At 41.1% G+C, this 15,506-nt stretch overlaps 1 protein-coding gene across 1 annotated transcript in view; it reads right to left on the reverse strand.

Annotated features, from left to right (window-relative positions):
* Positions 1-280: 280 nt before the first annotated feature.
* The window catches only part of GREM1 (gremlin 1, DAN family BMP antagonist), a 49,407-nt gene continuing 34,181 nt past the window's right edge, over positions 281-15,506 (reverse strand). The window contains exon 2 of the mRNA XM_040411772.1: positions 281-4,268. Coding sequence (XP_040267706.1) covers positions 3,740-4,267 — 528 coding nt within the window. The 5' untranslated portion in view covers position 4,268 and the 3' untranslated portion in view covers positions 281-3,739. The remainder of the gene's footprint in view (positions 4,269-15,506) is intronic.

A 15,506-nucleotide genomic window follows, 5' to 3' on the forward strand; every position in this document is an offset into this window, starting at 1 on the left:
CTGTATTCAGAATGCTATTATTTTCCCTTATAACCATGTTATAAGGGGAAATAATACAATCTACACTACAACTAACCCAAACCTGAACTTCTGTGAAGAAGTTCGGGTCTGGGTACCACAGGCTGTTTTTTATCACGCGCGTGCAAAACACATTGCACCCGCGCGATAAAAACTGAACATCGGAACGCAATTGCAGTCAAAACTGACTTGCCGCAATGCACCGGGACGCATCCGGACACGCTCGTCTGCAAGGGGCCTAACTGTGTGACTGGTACTTTCACTTTGTGCTGGTCATCTAATAAACCTTAACTCTAAACTACTGAGGTCATAAACACTTATTTAAGCCACATTCTTATCAGTAAGATGAGGATTAAGCTTTAATGAGCATTTATGTCAGAGAACCGAGATAAAGAGCCAGTCTGCTCCCCAACTGACGGAAAAGAGAGAAAATCCAGAGGCTGCTTCTTGAGCATCTCTGTTCTGTACAGAAAAAAGGACTCCATATTTTTAATAAAGACCTATTGAAAAATTATTTTTAGCTCAAAATGAGTACAATGCAATAATAAAATTGCCCCTAAAGGTATACATAGCCTTTAAGCTGGTTTCACAGATAATAGTAGTGTGCAGTAATTGGCTGTATATTTTCCTATGTATGGCCACAGCTTTGTGATGTGGTTATTGGTCATATCTTTTGTGTTAAAAAAAAATGAATAAAAAAAGTTTGACTAATAGCCACACTGCAAAACACCTTAAAGGGGTTGTCCATACAGGAGTACCAGTGAAGAAATGTACACTTACCTGCTCCCAAATCCACTGCAGATCTATTTGCACTGGAATTCTAGTCCCCATCTGTCAACTTTGACACAGATGAGGTCATGACATGTCACCGCTGAGGACAGTCATTGGCTGCAGAGGTCGACGAGGATTGGAAGTCCAGTGAAGACAGCCTGGGAGTCACAGAGCCAGAGTGGATGGGTGTGAGCAAACTGATATAGATTACTTCACCACTGGTAGGGTGTATAAAAAAAATACATTCTGGCCAACCCCTTTAAGCAGCAGGTCATAGAATTTTTAACCATGATGCCCACCATTGTTGGATTCAAACAGTGGTAATGCGGAAAGCTTAATATGTCACACAGGAATAAGAGACACCAGGCAAAGTGATAGATTTTTCTGCAGTCCGTTGTAGGCTTGCTCTTTAGCTAAGTTTTCTGTAGTTTCTGGTTGAGATTCAGATGTAGATTGCTTTCTGAAACCTATGACTTGGGGATTTACTTACAGAATATGGCGCAGGTTGGTATTCAATAACTATGATAGACTTTTAGAATATAGTAATACATAGTCAAATTGAATTGTCCACTCAGAACATATCTTTTATTATATTGCGCGGCCAAAGGCGTAAATCAAACTTTACTTGAAAGGCGGCCGAATTAAATCAACTTTGAAATCAGACACTTGCCCACTGCCTCTAGGCTTTCTTTCCTCCCCTCTGTGGTCCCTCCTCGTGCGGCCGGCGCGCTGGGTAACAAATTTAAAACTCATCAGTGTGCGAGAATCAAAGGCACAATAAATTGTAAACTAATCTTATTGTCTGAAGCCTGACGTGTTGTTCAGATCAAAGAGAACCCAACATCTGGTTGGGCTTGAGAGAGGCCATTAAAATTACTACATCTTGTTCAGAAGCTTGCCTAAATCTGACCTGTACATAGGGATATATACGGTAAGCATATCTGCTCCTTCACATACTCTATGGGATATACCCTATGGGCCTAAATAAAGATTTATAATGTGTTGTAGGGTACACTGTATATAATGCAGAACATAAGGTATAGTGCCAACCTTCCAAAACATTGACGTTTCTATAGGGTATGTACAACTTTAGGGCTGACATTTTTCAAGCGGCTTACTGTCAAAAATAAGGTCAGCAATATTTTTAGGTGAGAATATATTCTGCTGCATTCATTTTGATGTTCCTGACTGAATCCATGAATGAAAAACCTATGTGCCTTCTGTGTTGTATCAGAGGTACCGTATGGACCCATTGTGATATCTTATTAACAGACAGATGAGTCTATGGTGTCTGGGGCAGAGCACTGGATTTCAGAGCAACCTTTTGAGGTACGCTTGTTGGACATCTCCTTCCAAAGCCACTGGCATCAGTACTGAGCCCATATGATCTTTACACAAGATTTAATTGTCCACAAATGCCATGGATGAGGTCCATAAAAGTATTCAGTTGGTCTGCGATGCCAATCAAGTCCCCCCCCCCCCCCCCCCCCCCACTTACTTTGGCATTCCATTTTAATGCCCCTCACTTTTGTGCTCTTGAAGTGTAGAGTTACTCTAGAGGTGTAGAGTTACTCTAGAGAGGGCAATTTTTAGTGGTATGTTTTTTTTTTCTAGTACAGCACTCTGACTACAAATAAGGACTGGAAGGATGTGTCCGCAATAATTTAAGTGTAGCACATAAGAGTACACACAAACTATTTCTTCAGAAGTAAATCTGAAACGTGTTATAACTGCTGATTTTGGTGTGGATTGACCCATGGATCTCACTCATTGCATGGCAATTAATAGAATCCCTGGTGGAACTCTAAAACATTCATGCAACATCTAGGAAACACTTTGAAGTGGATTTTTTTAAAAATGCTATGAGTGAATGGAGTTCATTCCATTAAGACATCACGCTTTGTTGTAGAATTTCAGTGTGAAATCCATAATTTAAATTCTGTATCAAATATGAGCACATCATAGGGAGGACCGGTGGGTAAGTTGTAAAACTTATTTCAAAGCTTTTCACCTGATGATGTTGCGCTGAGGGCCTACTGTGCAGACAGTCAGAAGGAAGGACCATGGTGCAGCCAGATGCTCTTTTCGAATTGCTAGTAGCTCCAGATAAACAACTTTAGAAGCCGAACAAAATGGGATGCAACAGCGGCACAGCCAAAGTACGAAAACAAGTCTTACTGTGGCTACGCTGCTGTCTCATACCATTTTCTTCTGTACCAAATATGTTATGTGTGAACTCCCCCTAAGGCCCCCACTCCTGTAATTCAGATCTATTTAGATAAGGAAAATTTATTTTCCAAACATTAGCCAGACAATTTACGTAGACCATTTACGGAATTGGCATTTTAGGCTTTATACATTGGGGTTATTTGCAGTTTTCCTATTTCAAGGCTTAGTAAGAAAAAAAACACTCAAACATTTTTTTAAAAGCTTAAACCAGTTAAAGAAAATGTTTATTTCACTTGAAGCAGTTTTGCCTCAATAAGTGGTGAAAATGGTCAGAAGTCATTATTTGCTAAATGTGCTCTTCCGTTGTGATGATGCGTAGGATCCATTCATGATCTCTTGCTTAGATCAATTAGGTTATAAAGTTGTTACAGTCTCTTCCATCCCACTGACCCTCATGTGCATCACAAACATGTAAGTGTGAATAAATAAGATATATACACATTGTATACATGGAAACCTGCACGCAGGGTGTTTTTTAAATTTTTGTACTCCAAGTAAGAGTGCACTTTGTACTTTACCGGGGGCGGCCAGTCTATCTTTTGTGAGCAGAATATTTGTTGGGTTAACCTAGGAAGGCTGAAAGTAGCTCTTTAACATCCAAAACAATAATTGTAGCTTGATAGACATGAAACAACCATCTGCATGGGTGCAGTCCAGCTGTATGGATGTATCATGGAATCAGTTTGTCCAATGCAGAGGATAACCAATTGCCAATCGGATGCTAGTCCAAATCTATAGAGATGCAGCGACACTGCTTGACACGTGTTATTCTTTTCTTCTTTTTTGGTGGCTGTAGCTCAGGACAGTTGAGTGTAACCATCATGGTAGTAAATTTTTTAGGCTTACAGAATGAGCAAGACTGGAAGGATCCTTCCTCCCGGCGGATATGTCTGGGAATGTAGAAAGAATTGCACTGCCCATAACAGAACCTGTTGAGGATGGTGCGTGCGTTGCATCCTTCCTCGTGGATTGTTTGCTTGAGTGGCTGTGTCTTACACCAGTCTCTCTTTAGATACTTTCTTTCAGTAATATGTAGCGCTTCCTGGCTGGACTCCAGCACCTCCTCGGCTACTAGAGCATGTCCCTTTCCTTTACCTCTCTCCCGATGCTCAGAGTCATTGGGCTGCCCTTTGTCAGGAGGAGGAATGGCCCCTTGAGATCCACGAACCTTTTTATTCCCTTCAATGTTTGGCACCAAGAGGCCGAAGAGAAGGAACATGGGTCCCAGTGAGTAAACCAAACGGTGCATCCTAGAAAACAGCAAAAAGGTCTAGTTTATCATTTGTAAATCAGGACACATGTTATACAAGTATGCAAAAACAGGACAAGAATGGCAGAAGCCCTAAAATATGCAGTAGGATTCTGTACTTCATCTATCCAAAGGGGACATCAGAAATTGATAAAGCTGCTGAAATTTCTATCTTGTTAAAATGACAAACCCCCATCATGTTGTTTACAGTAGATTAGTCACTTGAATTTTAGGGCATCAGGGTGGTACAGAGTATGCTCATGTATCAACACCATTCAACTGCACACACTCATTTTTTTTTTTTTTTTTTATGAGTCTGCGTAGCTCGATGGAGGCAACATATGAACATAGTCTTTGGGCTCAGGTTGAGCATCCCTGACTTACAACACTCCAGTTGGGGTGCTGTCTGCTGGACACAAAATGAAATGTATCTTGACAGATCAGATGATGACTTCCTGAATATAGAAAGTAGTTTCATTTAAAGCTGTGAGGTTGTGAGCAGGAATCATGCATAATTCCATTACTGGGAATAATGCCCCATAAATCGTCTGAAGGATTAAGATCATCTTTTCATTAAGAGTAGAAATGTCTTAAGCTTTTGAGAAAAATGTGAAACCATTTTCTATCGTCTACATATGTTTGGTGGATTTGAAATCATTTTGTGAATACCGGACATCTGCTCTAGTGTGCCAATAATTTATAATTGGCCTCCTGTGTCTTGGGGATAATAAGGCATGGGTCACTGTAAATGCTTCAAGATCACAGAATAGAAAAAAAAAAAAGCATCTTCAGATCCATTTATACAATTACACTAAGTCTATAATGGTGCTATATTACTCTTGAAATCCAGTGCCATATGCAGAATGTGACTCTAGAAGCTTGTTTCTTGACTGATCCTTTATCAAGATATGGCTTCAAAGCAGTTTATAACGCAGTCTATAGCCTTCAACAATCTTTCTTTAATGTAAATAAGAAAAAGATGGCATACAACCTCAAAGCACAGATATGGAAAGAGAAAATTATCAGATTTCGGTAAAATACTGAAGTGCAAAATGTACAAGAGATTGGAGCACTAGGAGTAGGAACAGTGCACGTGTTGCTATACTTCTGATCTTGGCCAAAGATCCCGTAGGAGTTCAATCGTAGTTGCCAACTCCTGGAAAAAGGGGATATCTCGTGGACAAGCAGCCAAATCTCCCATGCGCTGTGTATTCTTTAAATTCTACCAACCCCTCCATGTTACAGCACTCTTCTTCACTTCTGGGTGCTGCATCACATCGTTTTTTGTGGCAACACCTGGGAGTAAGCAGGAGTGCAGAATGGAGACACATTTGCATGTCTGGGGTCTAAGGTTCAAACTATGTACAGACTTTTTGAAGTAAGTTTCCAATTTCAACTGTGAAGCTATGACTTCCAGGGCTTGGACAAGGGGTAAGCACTCACCAAAGATTAGGGATAAGATTTTCTTTATCTAAGGCCTTATTCACACGTCAGTGATTTCAGCGACTGTGAGCCAAAACCAGCTGTGGCTCTAAACACAGAACAGGTGCAGAGCTTTCCATTATATGTTATCTCTGTGTAGCCTCCACTCCTGGTTTTGGTTGACAATCACTGATGGAAATCTCTGGTCAAACACTGACTGTGTGAATAAGGCCTAAATAAGAGCCTCTTGCAATTGTCCCTCTGTGTGCAGGACCCATTACTGTTTAAAGGTCTGCAGTCACATGGCCATCTGTAAAAGGTCCTAAAGCTAGTAAATGTAACTACAAAGCTGCACAGAGGCTCTGTTGCCTAGTTATTTAACAGGACTATTTATTTTGGGGACTTGTGGGGTCATTTATCAAACTGGTGTAAAGTAGAACTGGCTTAGTTGCCCATAGCAACCAATCAGATCCCACCTTTCATTTTCCAAAAGAGCTGTGAAAAATGAAAGGTGGAATCTGATTGGCTGCTATGGGCAACTAAGCCAGTTCTACTTTACACCAGTTTGATAAATGACCCCATTGGTGTCTATTTCTTTTGGGCGTGTGTTTTTGGGTCTGATCTAAGTTAAAGGGTTTGTATCATCAGACAGTGGTGGCATATCGTTAGGACAGGTCAGATAGGTGCGGGACCAGCACCTATCTCTAAAATGGGGCCCCCTTTGTAAACAAGAGCAAACCGTGCAAGTATGGCCAACCTCCATTCACTACTATGGGAGTTCCAAAAATACTCAAGCATTGGCTTAGCTATTTCCACAAGTCCCAAAAAGGTGAATGGAGAGGTAGCCATGCAGACACTTTAGAAAATAGCCAAGAGTGCTCGCTCTGGTATTTTCGAAGTTTCTATTCTAAGTGAATAGAGAGCGCGGTGTGCCCTTATTCACTTTTGGGGGACCGCAGGGACTGTCGCCAACAATCGGCGATCTTAAGCAGGGGCAGAGGGAGGTTGGACAGTACCTACCTCCTGCAGCCCTGATCACTGTGATTGGCCAGTCAATGCAGACCAGCCAATCTCAGCTTCCTCATGGATAAAACCAGTGAGGGAGTTGCAGGTGAGATGGAGGTTAGAGGACACCAGTGTTTGGTGTCCCCTGTTAGTGCTGTGATTAGCAGGTAAGCTATATCAGCAAATGGCAGCACTAGAGAGGCAGAGGGAAGAATCTCTCTGCACGCAGCCATTCTAGTTGTTGACTGCAAGCAGAGAGGTTCTTTGTGCCCTGTTGGCTGGCTGGGACTTGTGGCATACCTGGGCACCACAACAAACTGCAGTGATTTATTGTATATTTGCACTAGTTCGTGATCCCAAGTCCCTATCCCTCTCCGCATGTTTTTTTTTCCAGTCCTGCACCAGATTTTCTGTGTGTAAGTGCTGATCAGCACCTGTGCTCAGTTTCTTGTACAGGAGTTTTTCCTTTTCTCATCTGTGTTCTCTATTTTGCATGGTCTTTTTTTGTGTTAGGGGTTCTCTCTCTCTATCAAAGTTACATTTTTAGCTAGTGTTCAGATTTAACAGTTGTAAATTTTTATTTGTTTTTGCATGCAGGCACTCAACATCTACTTGTGAGTGTCCTGCAACCGCTGAGCACAGTTTAATATACATAAAACTGATCATGTCTGTGCTAAGTTTTCAGTGCAACTTTTTCTTGTGTGTAAAAAAAATTAAATAAAACTTGTACATAGTGGTAGATATATAGAGCTTTATATATAGTAAATTTTAGGTAGTCTTAGTTTAGATTTTTGCACGCAACATCTGCTTCTGTGCTTCGAGCAACCGATGAGCACCAATCAGTACCACCCATTACTGATGTGCTCCGTTTTTTCTAATTTTTCATTTGCATGCAGGACTTTTGTCTCCGCTTCAAAAAAATCTTCCTCTGAGCGGAAACCCAATGGACCCCATTATAGTGAATAGGGTCCTTTAGGCTCTGTTCAGCTCAGTTATGTGCCAAATCCGTCCTATCAATTCTTCGGCACCTATAACGGAAAGGCTAAACGCTGATGTGAACTCAGCCTAAGGCTACTTTCACATTTGCGCTTTAGTTTATGGTTTTGATATCTGGCAGAGGATCTCAAAACCAAACTAGAAAAGTTCAGTTTGATTTAACACATCAGGAGATGTACCACTTGGAACCGAACCAGAGTTTAGGAAAAAAAAATTTGCAGTATAAATTAACTTATGAAGTTATTACGCGAAGTCTCGTGAGACTTTGCGAAGCAATAATTTCGGGTCATTGGAGCCAATACATTCTAATACTGTAAGGAGCTCCTGCTCTGTACAGTATTAGAATTAAGTTTTATGCGAATCGACTTCAGATGTTTCATCCTTAATCAGGATAGATCCATTCCATTAGGATGCCGTTGTGTTAAATCGAAATGGAACAAACTAGGTCAGTCACTAAAAACAATGTCAGTCAATGGGTGACGGATCAGTTTTTTTTCAGGGTCCGAATAAAACCGATCCGGCACCATTCACTTACATTGTATTTAGTGACGGAATCGGTTTGTTTTAATGACTGAACACAAAACTGCAGCTTGCGGCGGTCTTGTGTCCGACCACAAATCAGAATGCTGCCAGAACGGAAGACCTCCTGATGTATCCTGAACGGAGCATACCCCATTCACAATACACTGGCCCTAAACGGAACCGCTTTGGCTCAGTTTTGAGATCCTCTGCCAGATCTGAAAAGCAGAATGCCAAAAAGCTGATGTGAAAGTAGCCTTTGGCAGTATTGTAGTGCTTTTTATTTGTACCAGACTATAATTTCCCACACACATTTTGAAGAAATTAGGATATTTTTACATTACAACAACACATAATGCCTACCCCAAAATGACCCATGATGTGACAGTCTATCTACAATTAGGCCACTCCTCTAATACTTTGACACTACATTTGCTGAGGTGTACACCCATGGAAAAAAAAAAAAGACAAAGGGAGGGTAAAATTTCACCAATACCTTCCTAGCAAGAGGGCAATGCATGGCAATAACGTGTACCAGCTGTGCAAGAGTACCTCTGGCTACACCCACAGGTTCCAGGTTTACACAGGGAGGGACACCCAGACTGAACCCCTAGAATGCTATCCCCCGTCCTAGGAGTTAGTGGGAAAATAGTGCGGAACTTAGTGCACCCAATGCTGGACCAGTGTTATCACCTCAATGTAGATAACTATCACATGAGTATTACATTTAAAGGGGTTGTCTCACCTCAACATTTGTTTATTTACGGTATACATATTTATTTATACATATTTATCATGTGTAAAACAAGTCACTTACAAAAAATACTTTCATTAGCAATAATACTTTCAGCCCTTACTTTTGACAATCTTTGCTTGTTTTTAGCTACTGCTCATCCCTAGGGGTTGTAGGCACCTCTGCAATTCAGCAGGTTAGTGTACCACTCCAACATGGAGTATTAATTTTATCCATTATGCACCCTGTAACTTTACCACCTTAATACACTCAGATATACTCCACACAGCTTCACTTTTTCACCATCCACTACACTTTAATTTCAGGAAAATACCTGTGGGTTCAAAAGACTTACTACACCCCTCTCTACACTGGTGGTTTCTACTGTAGCAGTACTTCATGATCTCTTGCTCTGGCCTCCTAAATCTATAGGGCAGGACTTCCCTTCTGAGTCCTGCAGTGTGCCCATACAGCAATTTATAAGTACATATGGGGCCTTGCCGTATTATGGAGAAAAGGGGTAATAAATTGTGGGGCAAATTGTCTCCTGTTACCCTTTGTGAAAATAAAACGTTTGGGACTAAAGCATTTTATTGTAAAAAATGAAATTTTTCCTTTTCACAGCTGTTTCTGAATTCTAATTCACCTGGCTGTGAAAAATTCCTTGAGGGGTGTAGTTTCTGAAATGGGGTCACTTCTTGGGGTCTTACACTGTAAAGGGTACCTCAGGGTCTTTTGCAGTATTTATTTTTTGGTCTAGATTGAGTATATTTATTAGGTGCTTAAGCTACTTTCACACTAGCATTTTTACTGGATCCGGCAGGGTTCAGCAAAAACGCTTCTGTTACTGATAAGGCTAAGTTCACATCAGCGTTCAGCCTTTTCGTTCTGCTCCATTATAGGAGCAGGAGAACGGAAAGGACGGATTCGGCATATAACTGAGCCAAACAGAGCCTACGGACCTCAGACTATAATGGAGTCCGTTGGGTTTCCGCTCAGAGGAAGATTTTTGAAGTGGAGACAAAAGTCCTTACCAAGAAGGATCCATGATGAACTCCATTGAAAGTAAATGGAGAACGGATCAGTTTTCTATTGTGGCAGAGAAAATGGATCAGTCCCCATTGACTTGCATTGGGGGTCATGCTGGATCCATCTTGCTCCATATCCCAGGACGGAAAGCAAACTACAACATGTTGCGGTTTGCTCTCCAGTATGGGAACGCAACTAAATGGAACGGAATGCATTTTGGAGCGTTCTGTTCAGTTTTGTCCCCATTGACATTGAAAGGGGACAAAACAAGCATTTTTTCCGGTATTGAGCCCCTATGATGGATTTCAATACCGGAAAACGCTAGTGTGAAAGTAGCCTTTTGAGGTTTTTATTTGGAATGTCTGGGATCTATTTTTGTTTAGGGTGTCAGAGGGTCTATATTTAGCAGGATCTCATTGGGAATCTGAATCTGAATTTGGGGGCCACATCTGTATTCATATAGGAGGTTTCTGTCTGGGGTCTGTCTTTATTTAGGAGGTCTACTATGGGGTCTGTCTTTATTTAGGAGGTCTACTATGGGGTCTATAATTATTTAGTAGATCTATTTACTTTGGGATGTGATGTCTATTTTGGAGTTGGTATATGTTTTGTGGTATTTATTTTTGCGTCTGATCCGAGTACAGGCTCGGACTGGCCCACAGGGGTACAGGGGAAACCCCCGGTGGGCCCCTGAGCAAGGTGGGCCCCTAGTCTCCCACCCCCTGCACAAGTGGCACATAACACATTAAACTTACTGCACTACATACATATATTCAATGTACAGCACCTCAACCAGCCTATGGTCATATAACAAACTTGTTAGATTATTTATTATATTTGAATGTATCTGTAGGGTGGGCCCCCAAAATTTATTTTACTGGTGGGCCCTAGGTACCCCAGTCCAACACTGTCCGAGTATATCAAAGGATGTTTATTTAGATGGATCTAGCCTTGGTCTATTAAGTTATTCTTCTAGGAGGTCTGTATTTAGGTAGTCTGCTCTTGAGTTTGTAGGGGGTCCAGTGTAGGGAGTCTTTCTTTTGGGGTATTTATTTTTGGTATAGTCTGAGTTTAGATTTATTTACGATTTTGGGTCTATATTTACTTAGATCTATGGTCACGTCTGTGTTCTGCTTTTATTTTGAGGTTCTGGAAAGTCTATTTGGGGGGGGGGGGGTTCACTGTAGTTTATTTGGCTGTATTTCCTATAAAGTATTTTGGAGATCTCATCTGAGGTCTGTATTTAGGGGATCTGAGGGTCTGTATTTTTAGGAGAATTTGAAGTCTATTTATTTTTTTGCCATTTAGATCCAGTCTGTTTATATTTATTTATGCACTTTTAGGTCAACATCTAGAGGGTCTACAGTCTTTCTGACTATTTATTTTAGGGACTTGGTCTGAGGTCTCCATTTAATGGGTTTGTTTCTCAGTGTATCTTATCTGGGGTTTGGTCTGGAATCTCCATTTATTTAGAGGGTCTGATTTTATTAAAAAAGATATGAATCCAGGACCAGACCTCTCCATAAATACAGACCCTTGATGACACCCCTATGTTAATACACTGTGACCAACATCTTTCATCATCGCTGTCCAAGAGCTATAACTTTTTTTGTTTTTTCATCAATGTACCTGTATGAGGGCTTATTTTTTGCAGAACAAGTTAGTTTTTAATACACCATTTTGGGAACATATAATCATTGATTAAATCCAGCTGTCTAGTCTAAATCCCCTTTGTTTAAATCAGTAAAAAGGTGTATTTGAGGTTACTAAGGGGTTAAATCAAGCCAACTACTAGATGCCCTGAAAGCCAAAAATGCAAGCACCCACTCAACAGCTTCCCAAACCTAGGGAGAGGGGGCACAGAATGCAAGCTACGGTACACACAGTGTACTGCATGCCAAATATCAAAATCCTAGCTACTTCTGGATTGTGTCCAACTTATTAATGCTTTGTTTGTTTTTTGTCTTTCTCCATGGGCTTATTAAAATAGAATATCCTAATAGCTTTGACATCAAGTTAGGAGCTATTCACACAAGCGCAATCTGGATGTATTATCCGCATGGGTCACAGCCAGACTTCAGTTTCAACTGACCCCCATCTCAAAGCATAATAGATTAAACACGGTCTACATCAGGGTTTTTCAACTCTGGTCCTTGGGACCCACCTACCAGTCATGTTTTCAGGATTTCCTTAGTATTGAGCAGGTGATATAATTAGTGTCCATGCATCAGGACTTACCACAGGTGTTCATTCTGTGGGATATTCTCAAATCCTGACTGGTAGATGGGTCCCGAAGACTGGAGTTGAGAAACTCTGGTCTACATGATAAATGCCATTTGAAGGAGTGTAAGCTCATGTGGTAGTTTTGTTTAAAACATTTCTGCTACTGTCCTATTCATCTGAATAGGGCTGGCGGAAATCCATACACAAGGTGCAGAAATAACCCTGTTCAGATATCTGAAACAGAATTTTTAGTTGCATACTTTTCTGCAATCTGCCTTGTGTGAACATATCTCAACTTCTCCAGATTTAAAGGGGTTGTCTCATGAAAAATATTCTAGTTTTCAAACCAGCACCTGGATTTGAATACTTTTGTAATTGCATGTAATTGAAAAATTAGCATAGCCACTGAGTTATTTAATAAAATGCATATGTATAGCGCCACCTGCAGTCAGTTTTTTTTTTCCCCTCTTATTTCTTAGACCTGCTCACTGAGGTGGCCGCACATGCTCAGATTCATCCTTCAACTGCCTCCTGAGCTGTGATAGGGAGAGCTGAGACACGCCCTCTGAGCTGTGATAGGAGAGCTGAGACACGCCTCCTGAGCTTCAGGAGAAAAGACACTCCTCTTGAGCTTTCAGCTTGATATAAATCTAGCAGAGCAATGAATGAAGAGATCTCTGGATCCATGTGAGGTACAGGGCTGGTTCTAGCTTTGTTAGAAAAAGATAGTCATGTACTATATGATGTCTGATTTTCATTTTTCCCATTAGTCATGGGATAACCCCTTTAACATGAAAAGTGCCTTAAACTGTGCAGATATTTTGGTATGCACTGCCGTACTTGAGCTTTACATTGGGCTAGTCAACAAATAGATTTCCAATATGATTGAACGGATGCTACAGTATAGTAGCAAGAGAGGATTTGTGTAAGGATTTTGTACAGCAGGTGAAAGGCTGGTATAATACTTACCTAAAATAAATATGTACAATGATACATAGCCACATTTCATTCTTTAGCCGTTTTCCTCTCTTGCTTTGTATTTTTCTCGTTTCAGAATTGCTATGTTTCTTTTAATGAAAAACTTTTGATTGACCATCAGAAAATCCTAGATAATGAGTCTGGTGTTTACTTGAATTCCTAAATTTCTTACAGCGTAGAGACGTTATGTCATGTTGTAATGCAATATGAGGAAGTGAAGAGTGTAACAATATATTCCGTAGACGCTGCAATAATCCTGATATACAACTCCTTATTAATTAGAATAATCAACAATGAGCATTTACACATCCATGACATCATTCTAGATCTTCCTTTCCCAAAGTTACAAAGATTCTACATTGCATGCCTAGTTTGACCACAATGTAGATTGTGAGCTACAGACTTCTTGAGACTACCCAACATCATGCTAGACACTTATTCAGGATTGAAGGAGACCGTCCAAGATTCCTTGAATTATCCAGGAGCACAACGCAGCTGTGACCAGTGTTCTCCACTACAGATCTAATGCACAGAAACCTACATGGAAGTGGCTACTGCTCAACTGAATAATCTCCTGCAGGGCAATGGACGGAGAGAATTTTTTTTATAGCAGACTTAAAAAAAAAAAAAAAAGGGGTTGTCCCATTTGGGCTCCCCAGGGTCATTTCGCTAGGGCATGCTCCCGAGGTCTGATAGGTGCTCTTCCCATTCATTTCTATGGGACTTCTGCTTGGCTATTTTTGGCAGTCGCAAAGAAATGAATGGAGGGCAATGCGCCCTTCTGCGCTTTGTGGGCTATGTTCTAAGTATAGGTGCAGGGCCCAGAGGTGGGACCCGCACCTATCAGACATGCTGTTTATCAGTGGGCTCGGCCAACAATACACTATAGGGACCTTAAAGGGGTATTACTTCAGCAGGGTTGTTAATAAACATAGAATCCGCACTAAAACCGCATAAAATAGTGATGGTGTGGATTTAATGTGTTTTTGTCTGCATACAAATATACAATGTGTGCAGGTAGCCTTATCCTACTTGCACATGGTGTGGATTAGTATGCAGAAAATCAGCACGATCCACATGAAACTATTGCATTTTTGTGTAATTATTTTTTTTTAACCCCATTGAAGTCTGAGGGAAAACCGCTATATATATAAAAAGGTGCGGACAGGGCTGGCCCTAGGTTACATGGCACCCTGTACAGGAAGTCTTTTTGGTCCCACACACATTAGCTCAACCACTATAGGGTAATAAATGCACTAAATTAGTAGCATCAACATTATAATGAAACATGATTTTATGGAAAAAATAAATAAAAAATGCACAGCTATAAGGGATATTTCATCTGGGAAGTTTCCGGCATATTGATAGGTGCAGATCCCAGTCCCACATCTGACACCACTCCTATGTCAAGAACAGGCCTCCGTAGTGAATGCAGAGCAAGTCACACAAGCACAGCCACCTCTCTATGGACCTTCCTTTTTGGAAGTCCCATAGCAGTGAATAGAAAGGATAGGTCATCAACTCATGGCATCCTTGCCAATCAGAGGCCCTTCTTCCTATGCCAGTGACGTCATGGACTTGGTGTAGCTCAGTCCCATCAACATGAATGGGATAAACTGCAATACAAAGCACAAGCACTATACAATGTGCGGCGCAGTACTTGGTATAGTACACTGCTCAAAAAAATAAAGGGAACACAAAAATAACACATCCTATATCAGAATGAATTAAATATTCTTCTGAAATACTTTGTTCTTTACATAGTTGAATGTGCTGACAACAAAATCATACAAAAATAAAAAATGGAAATCAAATTTTTTTTTTACCCATGGAGGTCTGGATTTGGAGTCACACTCAAAATTAAAGTGGAAAAACACACTACAGGCTGATCCAACTTTGATGTAATGTCCTTAAAACAAGTCAAAATGAGGCTCAGTAGTGTGTGTGGCCTCCACGTGCCTGTATGACCTCCCTACAACGCCTGTGCATGCTCCTGATGAGGTGGCGGACGGTCTCCTGAGGGATCTCTTCTCAGACCTGGACTAAAGCATCTGCCAACTCCTGGACAGTCTGTGGTGCAACGTGACGGTGTATAGAGCGAGACATGATGTCCCAGATGTGCTCTATTGGATTCAGGTCTGGGGAACGGGCGGGCCAGTCCATAGCATCAATGCCTTTGTCTTGCAGGAACTGCTGACACACTCCAGCCACATCAGGTCTAGCATTGTCTTGCATTAGGAGGAACCCAGGGCCAACCGCACCAGCATATGGTCTCACAAGGGGTCTGAGGATCTCATCTCAGTACCTAATGGCAGTCCGGCTACCTCTGGCGAG

This window comes from Bufo bufo, chromosome 11 (genome assembly GCF_905171765.1).
Source record: "Bufo bufo chromosome 11, aBufBuf1.1, whole genome shotgun sequence".
Taxonomy (NCBI): domain Eukaryota; kingdom Metazoa; phylum Chordata; class Amphibia; order Anura; family Bufonidae; genus Bufo; species Bufo bufo.